This window comes from Bos javanicus, chromosome 16 (assembly GCF_032452875.1).
Source record: "Bos javanicus breed banteng chromosome 16, ARS-OSU_banteng_1.0, whole genome shotgun sequence".
Lineage (NCBI taxonomy): Eukaryota > Metazoa > Chordata > Mammalia > Artiodactyla > Bovidae > Bos > Bos javanicus.
In genome coordinates, this window is record NC_083883.1 from 58,589,508 (window position 1) to 58,610,988 (window position 21,481).

The 21,481-nt window shown below is 42.7% G+C and overlaps 1 protein-coding gene and 1 long non-coding RNA gene across 2 annotated transcripts in view; one reads left to right on the forward strand and one right to left on the reverse strand.

Moving 5' to 3' along the window:
• Positions 1 to 21,481, forward strand: part of PAPPA2 (pappalysin 2) — a 317,270-nt gene that overhangs the window by 138,693 nt on the left and 157,096 nt on the right. The window contains exons 6-10 of the mRNA XM_061383283.1: positions 4,649 to 4,770; positions 8,395 to 8,884; positions 12,745 to 12,873; positions 16,368 to 16,459; positions 20,786 to 20,979. Of these exons, the coding sequence (XP_061239267.1) occupies positions 4,649 to 4,770; positions 8,395 to 8,884; positions 12,745 to 12,873; positions 16,368 to 16,459; positions 20,786 to 20,979 (1,027 nt within the window). The remainder of the gene's footprint in view (positions 1 to 4,648; positions 4,771 to 8,394; positions 8,885 to 12,744; positions 12,874 to 16,367; positions 16,460 to 20,785; positions 20,980 to 21,481) is intronic.
• Positions 480 to 8,639, reverse strand: LOC133228023 (uncharacterized). Its single transcript, XR_009730031.1, has 3 exons — positions 8,565 to 8,639; positions 5,526 to 5,609; positions 480 to 1,040 (listed from the first exon to the last, which is right to left on the reverse strand). It is a non-coding gene; the product is annotated as an uncharacterized LOC133228023 (long non-coding RNA).

The window sequence follows — 21,481 nt, forward strand, 5'->3', positions numbered from 1 at the left end:
GGGGCATCTCCGATGTTTCCTTATGTCACATCTGGCATGGTCCCAGGAGCTGTGAAGAGGTTGACAAACGTGGTAACAATGATCTGGCAAAACTGGGACGGCACTTGCTTCCTGCCCAGGTCAGCTGTTATGCTCGGAGTAAGGATGGAGAACAGTAGTAAGGGGCTTACTACTTGCGCAGTAGTGTCTGGATGAAGGGAAGTGCACCGTCTTCCTCCAGGCAATTCTGGGGCTGGGTGGGTAACTGGCCTATTCAAGCCATGTATCAGGGGCTTAACTGGTTTGGGTGGGTGTTTCTAATGCCTCTTTTCTATCTTGTTATACCCTGTGCCTGCCTCAGTTATGGCTATTATATCTCGTGCAATTGTCATTATCTGTTCATTTTCCTGTCTGTTCCACTGCTCAACTGGTAGTTCCAAGGGGGCAGAACTGCTTTCTGTTATCTTGGTCTCTTGGCCTGCCACAATAAACACCTAATTCATATTTAGTGAAGAGAATCATTCTAGCTAAAGTTGGTTTTTATTCATCCTCTGCATATTGCTGTAATGATTACCAGGAACATTTCTGTGGCAAAGAGAGATGGAAGGAAAAGGGTGATCTCTGACAATTGGTGGGAAGATGGGGGATGTCGTTTAATGGGGAAGGGTCGGAACCCCATCCACGACCTGCTGTCCATTTTCCCAAAACCTGCCACTGTCTTCTAAATAACCAGTGGTCGTGGTTTACTGGGGCCTTCTGTGTGAGAGGCATTCACTATGTGAGATGTTTTACCTGAAATTATTTTCTTTAATTCTCGCGGTGAGCCCAATCCCTGCTGTATCAGTGAGCAATCCAAGGCAGGGTAGAGGTGAACTGGGTACATCCCCGGGAATTTCAGAAGTGGAGGATGTGGAATAGATTGTTTCTTTGAATTTGGGGCTTTCTCATTGAGCAGGTGGATAGCCCCTCATCTGTGTGACACCTTTCTGGGTGTCAGATCCCTGCTGAGGAGATGAGTGTCCCTGAAGCATGTTCCCGTGTATTCCAGCTTTTCCGAAAACCTAGGAGAGAGGACAGGCAGAGACAGGGATGGGAAGAAGCAGGTGAATCATTTTGCAAAGTGGCTTTCCCAGCCTTCTGGGATCTTGGTACTTTGCTAGCCCAATATGCACTTACTGCATGATGGTACTTAGACTCACAAGCCTATAAAGCAGTTTCGATTTTCATCAGCCCCCAAGCTCTCACAGACCCCTTTTGTGAGTTGACCTATATCTCTGTGATGTGTGGAAGAAACCTCTTCTTGCGAGTGTGACCTTGGGTGGCTCTGGCTGAACAGTAGGCCCTCCCTGGGTATGTGCAAACCCACGTTTTTACATCAGTTTATGTAACACGTGTAAACAATTTAATCTTTCAATTCTCTCTCTGGTACAAATGTTACGATAAAGCAGACATCACTGCTGGCTGGCTGCGAGGCTGTTGGCAGCAAAGGCTGCAGTTGGCTTCCTTTTCTCAGCGAGGTGGGCCACAGCGCCGAGGCCTCACGACACGTGTGTCAGGGAGACTCACGTCACGTTCCCAGGGATTTGTGTCATGCTTGGAGTTGTGTTTACTCCTCTCCAGTAGGTATTTGGAATCCTTATGTCAGAGAGAGCCCAACCACGCACTCAGCGGCGGCCCCGGAAGAGCCAAGTGCATCAGGGAACTGTGGTTTGGAATTGTGTCCGCAGCGGCCGTGAGTGCTGACTGCAGTCACGGGTTGCAGTTAATGACACCTTTTCATTGCCAAAGTCCTGGACACTTGATGGTGTTTGGGAATTTGCTCAGAGAAATTAAGAAATTTCTGACTGTAGGCAGTTCATCTCTCTGAGCCTGAGTATCCTCACTCGTAAACAGGGATGAGAAATAATTTATGAAAAGCATCTCGTGGGACAATGCCAGGTATTAAGCACACAATAGTGTGCTTAATACACAGCAGCTGGTAGTGAGAGGGTAACAGGTAGGAAGGCCAGAGGTCCCCAAGCGGCAGGAGGAAATAGACAGCAAGTGTATTTCCTTCTCTACACAGAATTGAAAGAGGCTTCTTTTAATTCTGTGTTGAAGACACCTGGTTCTGCCTTGAGCTAATCGATGTGTTTTTCTTATGGAAATGTTTTTCTTAAGCTATGTTAATGAAACTATGTTATCTGCTTTGGAACTGCCTGTCTTCAAAATGGTTCCACCTAAGACTAACTTTTTCACTTTTCTCAAACCTTGGGTCGATAATGGCTCAACAAACCAGTATTCATTGCAACTGTTTTATGGCCAGGGGATGACACACCTCCTGCCCTCCTACCTCAAAAATGCATATCGTGGAAGAGCAGCCTGGTGAAACTCCCTCAGGCTTAAGGTGTTTCTTTTATCTGATTGAGAAGACTCTTGAGAGTCCCTTGGACTGCAAGGAGATCCAACCAGTCCATTCTGAAGGAGATCAGCCCTGGGATTTCTTTGGAAGGAATGATGCTAAAGCTGAAACTCCAGGACTTTGGCCACCTCATGCGAAGAGTTGACTCATTGGAAAAGACTCTGATGCTGGGAGGGATTGGGGGCAGGAGGAGAAGGGGATGACAGAGGATGAGATGGCTGGATGGCATCACTGACTCGATGGACATGAGTCTGAGTGAACTCCGGGAGTTGGTGACGGACAGGGAGGCCTGGTGTGCTGCGATTCATGGGGTCGCAAAGAGTTGGACACGACTGAGCGACTGATCTGATCTGATCTTTATCTGATTAGAAGCTAACAGACAATGGCTCAGCTAGTAAAGAATCTGCCTGCAATGTAGGAGACCTGGGTTTGATCCCTGGGAAGATCCCCAGGAGGAGGGAAAGGCTACCCACTCCAATATTCTGGCCTGGAGAATTCCATGAACTGTGTAGTCCATGGGGTCACAAAGAGTTGGACACAACTGAGTGACTTTCACTTTAAACAAGCATAAAACACCTTGTTAAAAACTATCAAGCAGGCACTCTTTCTGTCCCCTTCTGATGTTTATGTCAGAAGCTTTTCCAATCTCTGTTATACTTTAATAGAACTTTGCTACAGAAAAGGGTCCAAGTAGTCGAGCCTGGTCTCTGACCCCAAATCAAAATCCTCTCTTCCGGAGGTCACGAATCCCGGCGTAACACACAGCTCACAGCAGCAACCTTTCAGTAGCACAGTCATTACCCTTATTTGACAATACTGTTTTTCTATCATATTATTGGATTTTACTTTTCTCTTGCTGCTTCTTGAGAGACCTTGATTCGGTACCTCTGTTTGCAGATGGATCATTCACAGTGGGGTTTCCACAAACTATTACGTGTAAAATAAGCTACAAGGATATGCTGTACATCATGGGGAATATGGCCAATATCTCATAATCACTGTAAATGGAGTATACCCTTTAAAACTGAATCACTGTTTATATATCTAGAACTTATATAATATTATATAACAGCTGGCCTGGCGTGCTGCAATTCATGGGGTTGCAAAGAGTCAGACACGACTGAGTGACTGAACCGAACTGAGACTTCAATAAATTAAAAAAAATTCTAAGTATCAGAAACAGGCTTCATCAAGTGATTTACCCTTGCTATTTAGCTATTTACATTACTCTTCAAGATATGGTGCTTGAAGAGCTCTTCATAGTCTTATTAATAGTCTCAAGGATGCCCACAGAACAAGCTCTCACTGAGGGACCGCTTAGACCAGTCTCTGTCCTAACTGCTAGGCACAGAAAGAATAGAGCTCAGCCTGGAACCCCTCCAGGAGAAGGAATGGGAATGGGGATTGTCAATACCAAATATCAGTGTCCCAAGATGGGAGCTAGAAGATGTAGTGGGTGCCCAGAGGGGAGAGTGCTGGTCATCCAGAGGAGTCAGGCTAAGTACCATTGCAGGGGATACACTTGCATAGGTTTTGAGGGATGAATAGGAGCTTGCTAAATAAAGAAGCTTGGAAAGTTGACTTAGCAGGAGAGAGTACATCATGTTTCATGGAACTGTGTGATGGGTAGGATGTTTTTGTGAAGTGGTGATTTGTTATTGTGATGGGAACATAAAATTCATGAAGAAACTGAAGGAGGTAAGGCTAGAGCTCTTCTCTGAAGGATCTTGGGTCATGATCAGGAATTTAGGCATATCCCCATAGGTGTTGGAGAACCAAGAGGCATTATATTTCACATGACCCTTACATGTGTGATTAAAAAGTGGAGTGTTAAAACATAAGACCACATATAGCTAGTAAGTTTACTGTGAAAACTGCTGTTCGTTTTACTCAGGGGAATGCAAGGAGCCTCTGGCTGACTTATTGAGAATCAGCAAAAAAGCTGTTTTATGCTGAAAGATTCAGATTGTAATTATTTTGTGTTGACCATTGCTGGGATAGAAGTCCTCTTTCATCTCCACAGGCCTCCTTTATGACTTAGTTAAATTCTTCTGCTTCATAACCTTGAGATTTTCATGTCACTCTGAATTTTGCAAAGGTGAGGTCTATACAAGAAGGGAGTGAGTTGCGAAAGAGCTGTGTTCCCAGTTACCCCCCAGGGCCTCCATACCCACTGTCACTTCCCTGCCCCAAAAGTCATCTGAATTTTGTTGTCCCAGTCCATCTGACCTATTCTTCCCGTCTCCACCCCCCGCGTTGTTTTCGCAGGGCCCCGGGCAGCGTGTGTGGCGCCTGCACTGAAGATGGCACGTTCCGTCAGTACGTGCACACGGCTTCCTCCCAGCGTGTGTGTGACTCCTCAGGTTACTGGACTCCAGAGGAGGCCGTGGGTAAAGGACCATGGCTTTTTCATTTACACCTTGGTGGCCACTGAGAATGGGGGTGGAGGTAAAGGGTGAAGTGGTGGCAGTGAGAATAAGGCAGTGTGCGTGTGTGTGTGTGTCTGTGTGTATGGTTTGCTGGAAACCTCCAGGGATCTGCAAGTGACTCTGGCTGGGATCTTTGTGCGGATGGCCCACCTGTGCTTAAGGTGGTGGTGGCTGTGCTGAGTCAGAGGACAGATGGGGGACCGAGGGAGGAGAACTCTGGGGACGACTTCAGGATGAGCTGGCTCCAGCACATCATGCTATTTGTGCCCGCCAGCCCATGGAACAGCCTTGCCACAGGATGACGTAAGCTGATCTCGTCCCTGCCTCTGTCAGGAAACACTTATGCACACTTACTGAGCCAGCTGGGGTGGGGGTGGGGTGGACTAGGTGTTCCAAACTCATCGTTCTCATCTATGCTATTTTATGAGTCTATTAACCTGTGGTGCTGGTTGTGCTTTGGATGTGATCTAAGCTAGGCTCTGGGAGGGGAAAATGTTTTTAGCTGTTGTCCCCTTTCCTGTCCCACCCCCCAACTTCTCAGTTACATATTCACTCACATACGTGTATCAGTGCCTTACAGCAAATTAGAGCATGAATGCTATCCCAATTCAAGTCCCAAATATGCTGTTGACATGAGTTTCAGCATCTTCTGATGAATGGCTTGACTTTTTCCATTATGACTGTCCTGTTTGGTCCATCAAACCATCAGCGCTTACCTAGTCATCATCTTCTCTTGAGTAAAACAATTCAATCAGATGTGTTGGGCATGGTCCTATTTGAGTTAGTTTGCAATCTTGACTCTGATAAGAAAAAAAGGAGAACGTTGGTCTAAGTATCTACCATGTCCCCTTGGGCTCCCAGTTACTCAAACAACAGGAGCCTGAAGGAGAAATCTGGAGGGAGACAATTGACCTGACTGATCATATAGGACTTTTTTCAAATGAGTTTTCAGGGAAGAATGGAAAGTGACTATAAAATTTACATTGGCACGGCACAGGACTCATTTAGAGACTGGCATTTCATAAAAGGCCATTCTTGTGGCAAACAGTTTGTCCTGCACTAGTGTTTTAATGCCTATTTGACTGTCTGGCCCTGTACTTTTTCCTTTTTAATTCTTGGAAAAATTTAAAGTTATCTGGTAGAGGTGAAAGGAATTAGAAGTTCTGGTTTCTAACTCTTGTATTGTGTCTCCAAGCAAACCAAATTAGCTTTTAGGGCCTCCACTCCATCTTTTCAGATGAGATCATAATAAAAACTTTCTGACAGACAGTGCTACTGTTGAGGAGTTGGCTTCCAAGGGCCTGCAGTCTGCTAGTATTTGGGGATGACTATTGGAAAATACTGCTGGGAAATACTGGTATTCCTTTGTTTTGAACAGGTGAAGAATCAAGTCATATTTTAAATATATAAAATGAAAGGAATTGACTCCCAAGCAGAACACACACAAACACAGATATGATCAAAATGTATTTAATGATACTTATTGGACGTTTATTGATCACCAACTACATTATGAGTACTATAAAGATTAGAAAATTGAACCAGATATATTCCCTGCTTAAATATCATCTTCTTGGAGAGAACTTCCCTGGCTACATGATCTGAAATAGCCCCCAGTCTCACCCCATCATTCTCTAGTCCTTTTTCCTCCTTTATTTTTCTTCAGAGATGACATTACCACTTGAAATTACACCTCTTTATTTACTGTTGCACCTATCACCCTACAGTAAGATATATGTGGTCAGTATCTTTATCTTGTTCATTACTCAATCTCTGATACCTAGTTTAGTGCTAGATATAAAAGAGGTATACAGTCAATTTTTATTGAGTTAATGAATGAATGGATTCACAATATAGGGAAAAAACAATAGGGACTGAAAGATGTAACACACACACACACACACACACACATTTGAACTTATTTCCTCTGGGATATGGAACATTGTTTTCCAAATCCTGAAGGGATAAGTCATTCTATTTTTGCACATATAGTTTGCAAATATTCCTATGAAACATCGTACAGATCTTCTATACTAAGTAAGTGAAAGTGAAAGTCACTCAGTCCTGTCTGACTTTTCAACTCCATGGACTATACAGTCCACAGAATTCTCCAGGCCAGAATACTGGTGTAGGTAGCCTTTCCCTTCTCCAGGGGATCTTCCCAACCCAGGGATCAAACCCATGTCTCATGCACTGTAGGCAGATTCTTTACCAGCTGAGCCACCAGGAACTACTAAGTAAGGCAGGGTTAAATAGGCCTTGTTTTATAAATGAGGACACGAAGGCTTAGAGAGACTGGCCATAGTCACACAGCTAATGCACAGCACCAAGCAGAGCTGAACTACGTTTTTTTTAATTTAGCAGTTTTCTTTTAATTCCCTTTGTGGGATATAAAAGGAAACCACCTTGTATATAGATTATTTCCACAGAGATGACCTTAATATGTTAGCAATCTTTGATTTTTCACCATTACATTTTTGGCTACCTGGCTACTGAATCTCCTTTTTCTTCTACTAAAGAAAAGTGTTTCTATTTCCTCCGGGCAGTTTCCTGATCTCCTGCCTTACACATATCTGAACTAAAGGGGAAATTTCAGTGTATGGTTTTAAAGTTTGACTTACAGTCCTTTGGAAGGCTTTCTAAGGTATGATCTTAGGGAATCAAAGTTTTGTGAAGAGCAACAGTTAAACAGTGTAGCAACAGCCTGAAAAAAACATTGGCCTTATTAATAAAATAGGGCTTCAGAAGCATTGCTTTATCATAAATTATTAATAAACTAAGTACAAATAGTTCTTCTTGGCTCAAGAATTCTTTTTTTTTTAATTTTAAAAATATTTTAAAGTTATTTATTTATTTATTTTTGGCTGTGCTGGGTCTTCACTGTTGCATGTGGGATTTCTCTAGTTGCAGCGAGCAGGGGCTACTCTTCATTGTGGTGCTCAGGCTTCTGATTGCGGTGGCTTCTGTTGTTGCAGAGCTTGGGTCTAGAGCGTGGGCTGAGGAGTTGTGGTGCATGGGTTTAGTTGTACCAAGCATATGGAATCTTCCCCACCCAGGGACTGAACCTGTGTCCCTGCATTGGCAGGCAGACTCTTAAGTCCTAGACCACCAGGGAAGTCCTGCTCAAGGATTCTTTAAGGCTTACCTTATCTCCATCAGCCTCATGTTTCCACTTAGGATTGGGGTCACTCCATTCTCAGTGCCATGCTGGGTTTCTCTTGTTAAAGGGCCCCAGACAGAGGTGATTTGGAGCAGAGTGCTTTAGAATCATTAGAGTTTTATCTTCAGTAAGGGCTTCCTAGGTGGCTCAAGGGGTAAAGAATCCACCTGCCCAATAAAGGAGCTGCTGGAGATGCAGGTTTGATCCCTGGATCAGGAAGATACCCTGGAGGAGGAAATGGCAACCCACTCCAGTATTATTGCTAGGAAAATCCCCCAACCTACTAAGCTGACCAGTTCCTATAAGAATATGCTCAAAATTCTCTTCTTCTTCATTTTCTTTCCTGACTATTGATAGGGGTGACTCATTTTCAGATTTTTATTGGTGGTTCCTGATGCATCTGTCTTTTGGCTCGTCTCCCTCAGGGCCTCCGGACGTGGATCGGCCTTGTGAACCGAGCCTGCAGGCCTGGAGTCCCGAGCTCCACCTGTACCACATGAACATGACGGTCCCCTGCCCTGCAGAAGGCTGCAGCCTGGAGCTGCTCTTTCAGCACCCAGTCCAAGCTGACACTCTCACCCTATGGGTCACCTACCTCTCCATGGGCTCTTCCCCGGTGCTCTTTGACACGGAGATCTTGCTGGAACACCAGAAGTCTGTGCACCTGGGCCCCTTGGACACTTTCTGTGACACACCGCTCACTATCAAACTACATGTTGATGGGAAGGTCGTGGGGGTGAAAGTCTACACCTTTGATGAGCGGATGGAGATTGACGCAGCTCTCCTGACTTCTCAGCCCCACAGTCCCCTGTGTTCTGGCTGCAGGCCTGTGAAATACCAGGTCCTCCGTGAGCCCCCATTTGCCAGTGGCTTGCCTGTGGTGGTGACGCATCCTCTCCGGAAGTTCACAGACACGTGAGTTGGGCAGCAGGGCTTTCTAAACCGTGGGGCCTCCTGAGGCTTTGGAAGTGGGTTTTGCTTCCTTTTTCTTTGTTGCGTTTCTTTGTTTTTGTTTGTTTTACATTCCAACATGCCCTTATTTGGAGAAACATTCAGACCCTCGGAGGGGCTTTTATTCTAAAGTGGCATCTCTGAGATGAACAAAAATATTTCCCAGAAAAGGGAAAGTGGATGTCCTGATTGATGATGCCATCGTTATGATTATGGACAAAAGAGGTCCGTGAATGATATGTTGGTATCCCCTGGTGGCTCAGATGGTAAAGAATCCACCTGTAGTGCAGGAGACCTGGATTCCATCCCTGGGTGAGGAAGATCCTCTGGAGAAGGACATGGCAACCCACTTCAGTATTCTTGCCTAAAGAATCCCTTGGACAGAGGAGCCTTGCAACTCTTTGCGGGTTGCAAAGAGTCAGATGCAACATGCATGTATGTTTCAGTTGGGCTGAAAGTAATTGCCAGAAATAAGTTGATCAGAGTCAGATACTCCTATCTGGTGACACCATCTGATTTTTGATCTTTGCCGCAACTTTTAAATAATCTGCCACAGCTCCTATATCATTCAAAGGTTATAGTCACCTCTTCCACAGCTAAGCAGAGAAGCCTAGGGTTCCTGAAACACTATACTTTCATGAATTTCATTTTTCACTCCTCCTTTATTTCCTCCCTCCCTCCTTCTCTCTTTCCTTCTCTTACAACCCTTCTCTTTCTTTTTCTTCTGTTCTTCCTACATTTAGTGTTCTTCAGTGCTCCTGGCACTGTGTGCTCAGTGGAGGGGACACAGACTAAGATAAGATCATTGGCTTAAAGAATTCAAAAGTAGGAGGCTGGTATCTCCAAAGGCAAATTTTCCTCACCTTATAATTTTTTCAGAGGCTGCCCTGAGGGCAGAACTCTGGGTAAAACAAAAGTTTTATCAGAGGTGCTGTATTGGTTAGTTTTTGCCACATGAGAAATCATCACAAAGCATAGTGGTTTAAAACAACAAACACATTTCTCATGGTTCTGTGTGTTGGCTGGGTGCACTCATCCGGACCAGCTTGACCAAGGCTACATGGCCCCAGATGACCTCATGCACACATGAAGCTCCGCTAAGATGCTGGCCTGGCTGGGAGGATGAAGTTCTCTTTCCACATGTCTCCTTCACTGGGAGGCTTTGCCTGGGCTTGTCCTCATGGTGCTTCGCCGTGCTCAGTCGCTTCAGTCATATCTGACTCTTTGCAACCCTATGAACTGTAGACCGCCAGGCTCCTCTGTCCATGGGATTCTCCAGGCAAGATGACTGGAGTGGGTTGCCATTTCCTCCTCCAGGGGATCTTCCCCATCCAGGGATGGAACCTGCATCTCTTATGTCTCCTGTATTGGTGGGCAGGTTCTTTACCACTCATGCCACCCAGGAAGTCCTCATGGTGGTAGAAGGCTTTCCAGAAGCAGGAAGGGCAAGTCCCCAAATTCTCATACTTTTCAGGCCTCTGCTTGTATCACTCATGATACCATTTCACTAGTCAAAACAGATCACAAAGAATTTCAGATTCTGGTGGTGACAAAATTGATTCTATCTCTTAATGAGAGAAACAGTAAAGTCACATCACAGAAAGGCATACATCTGGGATGGGAAGAATTTGTGGCCACTTTTCAGTCTGCCATAGTTACAAATGAGTCAAGAAAAGCGTTCACCTTGAATTTTACTGCAATTTTCTTTCCATACTTGCTCTCTGAATTAGAACTAGAGGATAGTGAAATGGTCAAAAAGTTCATGCAAATGGGAGGATAGATCATGGGACAGGTCTGAAAAGAAAAAAAATGTTATTTAGGGGGACTTTCTTTAGTAAGCCAATTAAAATGTTATTTTTTATCTTTTTAAATAATTTTTTATTGTTATTTTTGTTACATTTAGTAAGTCAAGTTTTGTGTTCCCTCATCATGATTTTCAAAATATAAGCTATCTAGTGATATTTTTTAACTTCATGATTTTCAAAGCATGAGCTATTTAATGATATTTATTATCTAACTTGATATACACACATTCTCACACATACACTTACACACAAAAAACATTTAAGGATAATAATATTCTATTTTATAGATGAGAGAACTAAGGCTTAACTTTAATTTTGTTGAACAGAGCTAGTAAGTGGCAAACTCAAGAATAAAATCCAATTTTCTGACTAAATCTCATTTTGGTTCCTTAGTAACACATTACTTTTACAAACTCAGCTCATTGAAGATTGGGGCTACCTGCTGCTGAGTTTTCTCCCCAAGAAGCGTAAACATGTCCTGATGCTTCTTTCCAATCCTTTACCAGCTAGAGATCAGTGTAAGACTTTTATGCATGGCTGGATGAGAAGTCAGACAGAAACCTCCCTGTGAAAGGGGAGCCATCAGAATTGATTAGGATATAAAACTTGTTTTGCTTTTGAAATACCTGGCAGTCTTATGAAAAGAGTGCTTCCCTACAGAAAACTAATTTGGAAATTTAAAAGTCTTTAATATTTAGGTGTCTTTCCTATTAAAATAACTAAAAACCAGTACAGAGATGTTTAAAGGTGTTTTTGAAACCCTGTGACATTTCCTGTTTGCTGCTTGCAGCATCAAGCAGAAGAGTAGAAGCTTTGTGGTTGAGTTGAAGAGTGTGCTAAAGCAGAGAGGGCTTTGGCAGGACATCTGTGGGTACCTCTTGTGGGAGAACCAATAGCCCTTTGAGATCCTATTCTCCTAAGTCACTCCCATTCTAGCTTGACTCTAGTGGTACTTTTCCAATTAGGGTAAGCGTTAGATAAAAATTAAGTTGAAGGCAGAATTCATCTTTGGAACCAGCAACTCCCCTCCAACCCCCACACCACTGGCCCCCTTGCAAACATTCAGTCTCTCACAGTCTCCACTTGATTAGTGCTCTTGGGCTCCAGATAGTCCAATAAACTCCTTCCATCTCTGGTGTCAATTGATAAAACTCCATTCCTGGTTTATATGTATTTTGGAGCTGAGGAGTCATTTAATGCATTTCCAGTTGTGGAATTTCTTGCATCCCTAAAATAAGGATGGAAGATTTTCTCATCTCCTTCTAGGAGAAAGTTGCTTTTCCTCATAAGCATTCAGTCTCCTCAAGACAAGAATTCTCTTGAGAGACAAGAAAACTATGATTCACGGACCCAAGAAGGGCCTTGCTGAGCCCAAACTCTGAAGCTTTCATCTTCAGCTTTACAATCATTTCAATGATACAGAGGAGTTTCCCAGGTGGGGCTAGTGGTAAAGAACCTGCCTGCCAACGTAGGAGACATGAGACACAGGTTTGATCCCTGGATCAGGAAGATCCCCTGGAGGAGGGCACAGCAACCCACTCCAGTATTCTTGCCTGGAGAATTCCATGGACAGAGGAGCCTGGCTGGCTATGGTCCATAGGCTCACAAAGAGGTGGACATGACTGAAGCAACTTAGCATGTACGCACACATGCAGTGATACAGAAGACGAGGCTCTCAAAGTTGGTGGGTTTGTGTGTGTGTGTTTATGTAACATGGTAAAGATATGCTCGAAATACCATCCTCCTGGATTGTGTAGGACTGTTAGTTGGTTCAGCGTTCACTAAACAACCACTTGTTGTACATTGACTATATAAAAGGTACTGGGAATACAGAGATGAATATGGTTTCAAATGCTCTGTCAGACTATATGCCCTGCTCTTTGTTTCAAACAACATGGCACATGTTTAACATTTATATTCCCTGTAATATTTATTTAAAATTCCTTCACACCATCTGAAAAAGACCCAGGGCCTGCTCCACTTCCCAGATGTATGGTTACAGCCCATTGGTTTCCACAGGGAGGTCATGCCTGGGCAGATGTATCGGTACCAAGTTCAAGCTGCAGCTGGAGCAGAACTGGGAGAAGCTTCACCTCCTCTGAGCCACATCCATGGAGCTCCTTACTGTGGAGATGGGAAGGTTGCAAGGTGAGGACATACTGGGTGCCTTGGGCTGGGTGTCAGAGGATGTCCCGCCTTGCTCGGACCATGAGGGTTCACCTTGAGACTGGTTTGGGAAGTGAAAGGGGCAAGGCACTGTGTGATTCTGGTATTGAACAAAATCTGGGACCTGGTAGTGATCTTGAGGGGTCATTCACATCTCTACATAGTTAAGGATGGACCTACTTTCATTTAGTACCAAGATATTGGGGCTGATTCTGTGGGGATCTTCTTCAGGTTTCAGAGAACAAGTGCTGGGCAGTGATTCAGGGAAGGAATTCATGGTGGAGAAGGTTATTGCCAAATGATGCTAAAAGAGGATGTGAGGGTATCTTTTGGATCAATTGCCTGTCTTATGACCCAAGGAAAGTCACTATAGCTTTATGAGCTTCAGTTGCTCATTTGATCCCTGGAAGACCTCATTGCAATGCAATTTACAACTATTCTATAAAAGCACCAAGGTAAAAATGGAATCACTCTTTTGATTTCTTAACATACTACCTTCCTTTTCCTGTTGCCCTTTAGTTAGTTAGTTATTTCAATCTCTCAGTCATGTCTGACTCTTTGCGACACCATGGACTGTAGCATACCAGGCTTCCCTGTCCATCACCAACTCCCTGAGCTTGCTTAGACTCATTTCCATCAAGTCAGTGATGCCATCCAACCATCTCACCCTCTGTCGTCCCCTTCTTCTCCTGCCTTCAGTCTTTCCCAGCATCAGGGTCTTTTTCCAGTGAGTCAGTTCTTTGCATCAGGTGGTCAAAGTATTGGAGCTTCAGCTTTAGCATCAGTCCTTCCATAGACTATTCAGGACTGATTTCCTTTAGGATTGACTAGTTTGATCTCCTTGTAGTCCAAGAGACTCCCAAGAGACTTCTCCAACACCACAGTTCAAAAGCATCAATTCTTCAGTGCTCAGCTTTCTTTATGGTCTTTCTCTATGCCCTTTAGTGATATCAACTTAATTCATTCTGATTTGCCAGGCACTTGCCAAAATTTTTCACTGAATATTCCCATGTCCCAGTGACCACCCTATATTAATCTATTCTAAATGCTTAGCTCACCTAATATGTTGTTTATATAAAGCTGCTGGGAGTAAAAGACTGGAAGCCCAGGTACTGTAATTTGTCTCAGAGTCTGTATCCTAATAAGATGGCTTGTTTTTAGCTTTCCAGATCAAGTAAAAATATCTTGTATCTTGAAGGCCTAATTGAAAGCAATCTATTAGCCTTTCTTGGGGTTTTATCCCATTGTTTAGTAATTACTAAATATTGTTTGTCTTCTCAATCTTCTAAGATTCTTAAGCTTTAGTGTAAGTCTACTCCTTTTCATAGTAGCATAAACACCAAATGTTCCCAGACTTCAGAAATAGATCCAAGAGACTGAGATCACTTCAATACCCAAACCTTGCTAGTTTGCTCAGGCCACCTTCTGCCTCAGTCTCAGCTTACCCTCCCCCCCCCCATCTCAATTAAATATCTCCCTGTGAAACCATTTCAGGGGCTCGCAAGAGCTCCAGTACCACAGTCCTTTACGTCTCAGCAAAGAAAAGAATTCAGCAATAGGCAAAGTGATAGATAAGAAGTGATTTATTAGATTAGGATGCTTGTAAGACTTATAAGCTGGCAAGGATTGGCAGGAGGCAGTAGTGGTGAAGGTTCTCAACCAGAGAACTTACTGGGCTCCAGTTTTATAATCAAAGGAAAAGTGGGGAGGGGGAGAAGAACTTCTTTGTCTTTCTTGAGTAGATGCCATGCTTCCATCATCAGCTCTTCCTCCTGGTTGAGCAGGGGAGTTTTCTTGTCCCTACTTGATCAAGCTTGGTCTGCAAATTATTGTTTTTTATGTGTGCAGAGAGAATGTTCTAGGGATAATTAGCTTACTGAGCTTACTGGGCAGGATGTGGGTCTCATGACAACACTTATTTGATCATTTGGGGGCAGTGTCTCGTGCTTCTGTTGCATGATTTTGTTGCTAAGCAAGCCAGCTTGGTTTTGTGGTTAAGTAAACCTGCAAGAAGATCCAACCAGTCCATTCTAAAGGAGATCGGTACTGGGTGTTCTTTGGAAGGAATGATGCTAAAGCTGAAACTCCAATACTTTGGCCACCTCATGCAAAGAGTTGACGCATTGGAAAAGACTCTGATGCTGGGAGGGATTGGGGGCAGGAGGAGAAGGGGATGACAGAGGACGAGATGACTGGATGGCATCACTGACTCGATGGACGTGAGTCAGTGAACTCTGGGATTTGGTGATGGACAGGGAGGCCTGGCGTGCTGCGATTCATGGGGTTGCAAAGAGTCAGACACGACTGAGCGACTGAACTGAACTGAAAACTGCTCAACTGAGTAATCAGTAACTTACAGGGGTCACCCATATTTTTCTACATACAATCCCCTAGTGGAATTAACTACTTAATCACCAACTTTGTCCCTATTTTGAGCTTCCCTGGTGGCTCAGACGGTAAAAGTGTCTGCCTGCAATGCAGAAGACCTCGGTTTGATCCCTGGGTCAGGAAGATCTTCTGGAGAAGGAAATGGCAACCCACCCCAGTAGTCTTGCCTGGAAAATTCCATGGACCAAGGGGCCTGGAGGGCTACAGTCCATGGGGTTGCAAAGAGTTGGATGCGACTGAGTGACTTCACTTTCACTTTTGTCCCTATCACCTAGCGATGACTCAACGTGTGCACAGAACAAATCTGGTTGTTGTTGATGTTTTCAATGGCTACCTCATTTTAAACCTGCTGCCCACTAATTAAGGTGTCTGCAGGACTAGGTGACCATTACTACCCAGAGAGAGCCCTGCTTGAACAAAACATTTGATCTTATGTTGTAGCATCTCCTACAGCAGTCCTCCAATTAAGATTCTCATGTCCCAGGATGCCACATCTGTCTGGGGTTCTGGGGCAGAACAAGATAAGGGCCATCTTCCTAATCTGACATTGTACATTCTAGCCTGAGCCTTGAAACAGCTTCATCTGTAGTGACACCTGCTTGGCTACTGGGCTTCACAAAGCTCCTTATCAAAATGTTCCTTTGAACTCTGCCTATACCACCTCTCTATAGAGTGTCATACTTTGTTCTTGTGACATTGGAAGGCCCTGCCTGCCAATGCAGGAGACATGGTTCATGGGTTCATGCGAGATCATGGGTTCCCTGATCCAGGAAGATCCCATATGCCTCAGAGCAACTTAGCCCACGTACCACAACTATTGAGCCTGTGCTCTAGATCCTGGGAGCTGCAACTACAGAAGCCCTCGCACCCTAGACCCTGTGCTCTACAATGAGAGAAGCCGCTGCAATGAGAAACCCACACACCACACTGAGAGAGTAGCCCTTGCTCCCTAAAACTAGAGAAAAGCCGGCACAGCAACCAAAACTAACTAAATACTTTTTAAAATGATGTTAACTACAAGAGAAAAATCATTTTATGTATACAAGTGTGTGTGTTTGTATATCAGAATGTATACTTTTACCTTGTAGGAACCTGGGAGAAGAGTGTGATGATGGAGACCTTTTGAATGGAGACGGCTGCTCAAGGGCATGTGAGTTAGAGGAAGGTTTCAACTGTGTAGGTGAGTTTAGGAGCACCTGCCCAGGTTTATATCCTATGTTTGGAGGTGTCTCCAATTCTTACTCTTGTGATCCCTTGATATCTGGCAATGTGTAATTTAGTGGTAATAATGATAACATTTTCTGTGTCTGTTATGTGCCTGGTACTAACTGTTTCACATATATTATCCAGTTTAATCCCTACAATAAATATAAGGAGACTGAACAGAGGCACAGAGAGCTTAAATAACTTGCTTTCTCTTACACAGCTGGCAGTGATGAAGTCAGGATTTGAACCAGGGAAGCAAATCCACATGTTAAACTACTAAGTTACCTGGCCTGCTAGATTAATGTTACCAAAGATTGCTCTTGGGTCCTCATGTCTAACATCAGACTGTCAGCCAAGTAGCACAATCACAGATTCAACATAAAAATGATGATGGGACATGTTTTAAGCCAAAGAGAGTACAAGATATCTCTTGGTGTCTGTGTTTAGTAGATAAAATTATGAAGAGTGACACACAGAATTTCTTAATCCGGGAATATCACTGGTAATGTTATCGCTAGGTGCCATTGACTCTAGACTCTTGCCACACAGGAAGGCCCTCCAGAACACTTTCCCTGATTTTGATTAAAGCCATCAACAGGCTTCTTTGTAGATTATTTTTTCATTCCTATGAGCATGCACACTTAGTCGCTCAGTCAGGTCCAACTCTTTGTGACCCCATGGGCTGTCTCCTGCCAGGCTCCTCTGTCCATGTAACTCTCCAGGCAAGAACACTGGAGTGGGTAGCCTTTCCCTTCTCCAGGGGATCTTCCCGACCCAGGTATCGAATCTGGGTCTCCTGCATTGCAGGCGGATTCTTTACCATCTGAGCCATCAGGGAAGCCCTCCTATGTGCATACATTGAAGTAATTCTGTGGAACATATTTACTCAGCAAAGTTATTTTTTAAAGCAGTGCATTTAACAATATTTTAATGTTTCTAAATTTCAAGACAAAGTTGGATATGATTATAATTATGTATAATTTATTAAGGTATTAAATACCACAAGAACACACAAATGCTCCTGCTTCCCTGAGCAGAATAATAAAATTATAAAATCTTAGTGGTCTTACATCTATCCGTATAACAAACTATGTTCAGTGCCCTCTGTATAGCACAAGTCTAATAGAGACCCTGATCCCTTCATATGTGCAGCCTCTTTACCTTATAGAAATTGCTGTATCAGTTCTCGAGCTTTTCTTACATGCATCTAGCAGTAAAGATTGCACCTTGAAAGACCATTCTGTTTAAAAGTGGCTTTATCTATTATAAAATTCTTCTCCCCCTTTCTGGTTTGGAAACTGATGTTCAGAGCATTTTAGTGACTTGTCCATGGGCATATAATGAAGTGTCTACAAAGCCAGCATTGGAACTCAGCTTTCCTAATTCTTAATCAAGTGCTTTTTCCTTGCTATGAAACTACAGAGGTTACATTTTTTTCCCCTGTTTTATTTGACTACCATTCAGATATTTGAAATGCCTCCCCATTATTCTCCTTTCCAGTCCAAACATCCCCTGATGTGATTAGGTTTCCAGGCCCTTTCCTATTTACCCTAACTTGGCATGCTTTCTGTGGTCAATGCCCAGAAAGGAATTCAATACTCCAGATACGGTCTGGCTGTGTAAAATACACTAAACTGATTACCTCCCCTCTTCTGTATACCAGTATTTGTTAATGCCATCTCTGTTTGCATCATTCCTTTTTTCACATAATGGGCTCATGATACACACACACAAACACACACATACACACACACACACACACACACACACACACAGCCTTTGCCACTGCAGCTCATCTCATCTGTCTTAAAAGTGGACCTTACTTTGTTTCCATCACATTTAATTCCATTAAATTTGGTTCATATTCCTTTACCCTCCAACTCCAGGAAGATCATAGTTAAATTATTTTAGCTTTACGTGGCAAAGTTAAAATGGTCTATTCCACAGCTAGATATTTATTTCAGTTAGTAATATGCTCATAGTATTTAGTTCTATAGCATATGGCTCTAAAGCTCATAGCATATGCTAAGCATATAGTTCTGTTCCATCATTTCTCGAGACTAAGTTTGAAGGAACCATTGTGAAGTGTGTTATAAAAGTGGTCTGCTATTTTTGCATTGATTTGAAGAAACAGAAGCAAAATTTTTAAGTTGATGGTAAACAAAAAATAGAGAAGAAGCGAGGAGAGACTGTCACTGGATTATATAGAAAAATAAGACATGTATACATATGTATATTATAAAAATGTCATAAAATATATATTATAAAACAAACACATTCATATGTACATATGTGTATATTCAAAATATGCACATACATATTAAACTCTACATATATGCATATGTATGAATATATGTATGTATGTATATAAACTATATAAACATATAAACTATACATATATATGCATGTGTGTGTATATATATATATATATATATATATATATATATGGAACAATCATGGAAAAGTCATTCCAAATACACATATATTGGCTTTGGGGAGTAACTTAGAAAGGCCTTGGATTTAATGGCATACAGGAGTTGAAAACCCAAAATAGGCTCAGAACCAAGTCCTCGGAACAGGAGCATACCCCTGGCAAGTAGAGATAGATTTACTAGAGAAGCGTCTTTGACTTGAAGAGATTATGAAGGAAAATAATTAGTAACTACATGTTGATGAACAGTTGAAAAATTACTGAAGCAGTCCTGTGGTATTTCTGTAAAGAATTTAAAATTAAAAGAATGGAATAGTAACAGTTAATTTTAGTGATGTTACTGAATGTGGACCTATGCAGTCGCTTTCGTCGTGTCTGACTCTTTGTGACCATATGTACTATAGCCTGCCAGGCTCCTTTGTCCATGGGATTCTCTAGGGAAGAATGCTGGAGTGGGTTGCCATGTCCTTCTCCAGGGGATCTTCCCAACCCAGGGATCACATTGGTGCCTTTTATATCTCCTGCATTGGCAGGTGGGTTATTTACCACTAGTGCCACCTAGAAAGCCCATGTAGCTATGGGTTGATCTATTTTAAATCTTGATCTTATTTTCGTGTCCTATTATTTTAGGTAGAAATGAAGAATTAGAATTGTGTTACTAATAGGGGTAGACAGGGCAATAATACTTAATAAATAAATGGCTTTATAACTGCATCTCAGGTTTTTACATTTGAAGAAAGCTAAGTTACATATCAAGTGGCTCAGGGGTAAAGAATCTGCCTGCAATGCAGGAGACACAGGAGACATGGGTTTGATTCCTGGGCCATGACAATCCCCTGGAGGAGGGCATGGCAACCCACTCCATATTCCTACCTGGAGAATCCCATAGACAGAGGAGCCTACATGGACAGAGCAGGCTACAGTCCATAGGGTCCCCAAGAGTTGGACATGACTGAAGTTTACTGAAGTTACTGAAGATATGTAAACCCACGCAGTTTATATATCTATAGTTAGTGAGGACTATCCACGTAGTAGAAGTTATCCTACAAGCAAGTAAGGACCTTGTCCAAGGAATTATAGCTTGCTTTACAGACCCAGTGATTGTTCTCATATGTTCATTACTCACACATTTGCTCCTGAAGACAGTCTCTCTGCCTTGGTTGAGGTACTGTGGAGTAAGAGAAAGCCCCTGAACCTGCTTCCTGTAAGCCTGGCTCAAAGCCAAGCAGTACTGCTTCTGCATCAAGGGAACTTTGACAAATCACTTATAATCATGGAGTCTCAGATTGTCTATTGATGAAACAAACAAAAAATACATACCTCACATGGTTATTGTAAGACAATAATAGATGTGTAACCCTTATAAACCTGGAGCCCATATTGTCCATTTCAGAGCAAATTGCATGGTTAACTGAAGAAATACAGCAGCAAAAATGTAATTGAAAACAAATCCCTCAAATGTTTTATTTAAAATTTCAAAGACTATGATGAGGTTCCAAGTACATATCACATCCTACCATCTATTTAATTTCCTTTATTCTTTTACCTAGCTTCCCCTAGCTTCCCCTAGTACTTTGCTCAATGATTCCTTAAAGTTTCTTTCTATATCCACCCCACAGCTGCTTTTTTCCTTCCTGTTCCTTCTCCCCTAACCCCACCCACTTTGTAGACTTTTTATTATCTCAATGGATTTTACCATTCTCCCCATGAAAATGTATCCTTCTTTAGGGGTATGATATCTATATGTTTGAGGTGGGCATTAGACTGGTTAGTAGTTACAGGATTCTCTCTAGCAGCTGGAGTAAAAATGTAATTATTTTTACTTATATAAAAATACCTTTTCAAATGTCAAACAATGTTTCTTGACAGGGGAACCAAGCCTGTGCTATATACATGAGGGAGATGGAATATGTGAGCCTTTTGAGAAGGAAACCAGCATTGTAGACTGTGGCCTCTATACTCCCAAAGGATACCTGGATCAGTGGGCTACCCAAGCTTTTTCTTCTCATGAAGACAAGAAGAAATGTCCTGCTTCCTTGGTAACTGGAGCACCTCACTCCATGGTAAGTTAAGACTAGTCAAGGGTAAACAAAATTGTTAAGTGATTCCCCCAGATACTGACCTTGAGCTTACATTTTTTTCTCCTAACTTTGATGCCAAATTTAGTTAACGAACTCAGAATAAAATAATGTTAAATGAAAAGCTTCTAGGCTATCAGTTAAATCTCCTCCCCAACCCTCACCCCACTTACCTTCACTAGTTTTCATCTAGGAACCTTTGACTATGCAATAACTGGCTTAAAAGTACACAAAAGCATCTCCAATTAGCCTTATAATATGCATGTCAGAAATTACACTTAGGCTTTGAGTTTGGAAGAATTTATCTTGAAAGAAGATAAACGAGCAGTAAAGTCAGAACACTTGGATGACACTGTTAGATCTATCAGTATCATTATGATTATTACTAAGTGACATTTGGCAAGTCACTCAACTTCTCTGGGCCCCAATTATCTCATATGTAAATCTTTTGCATTTAACTCAAGGTTTATTGCAAGGATCAAGTGAA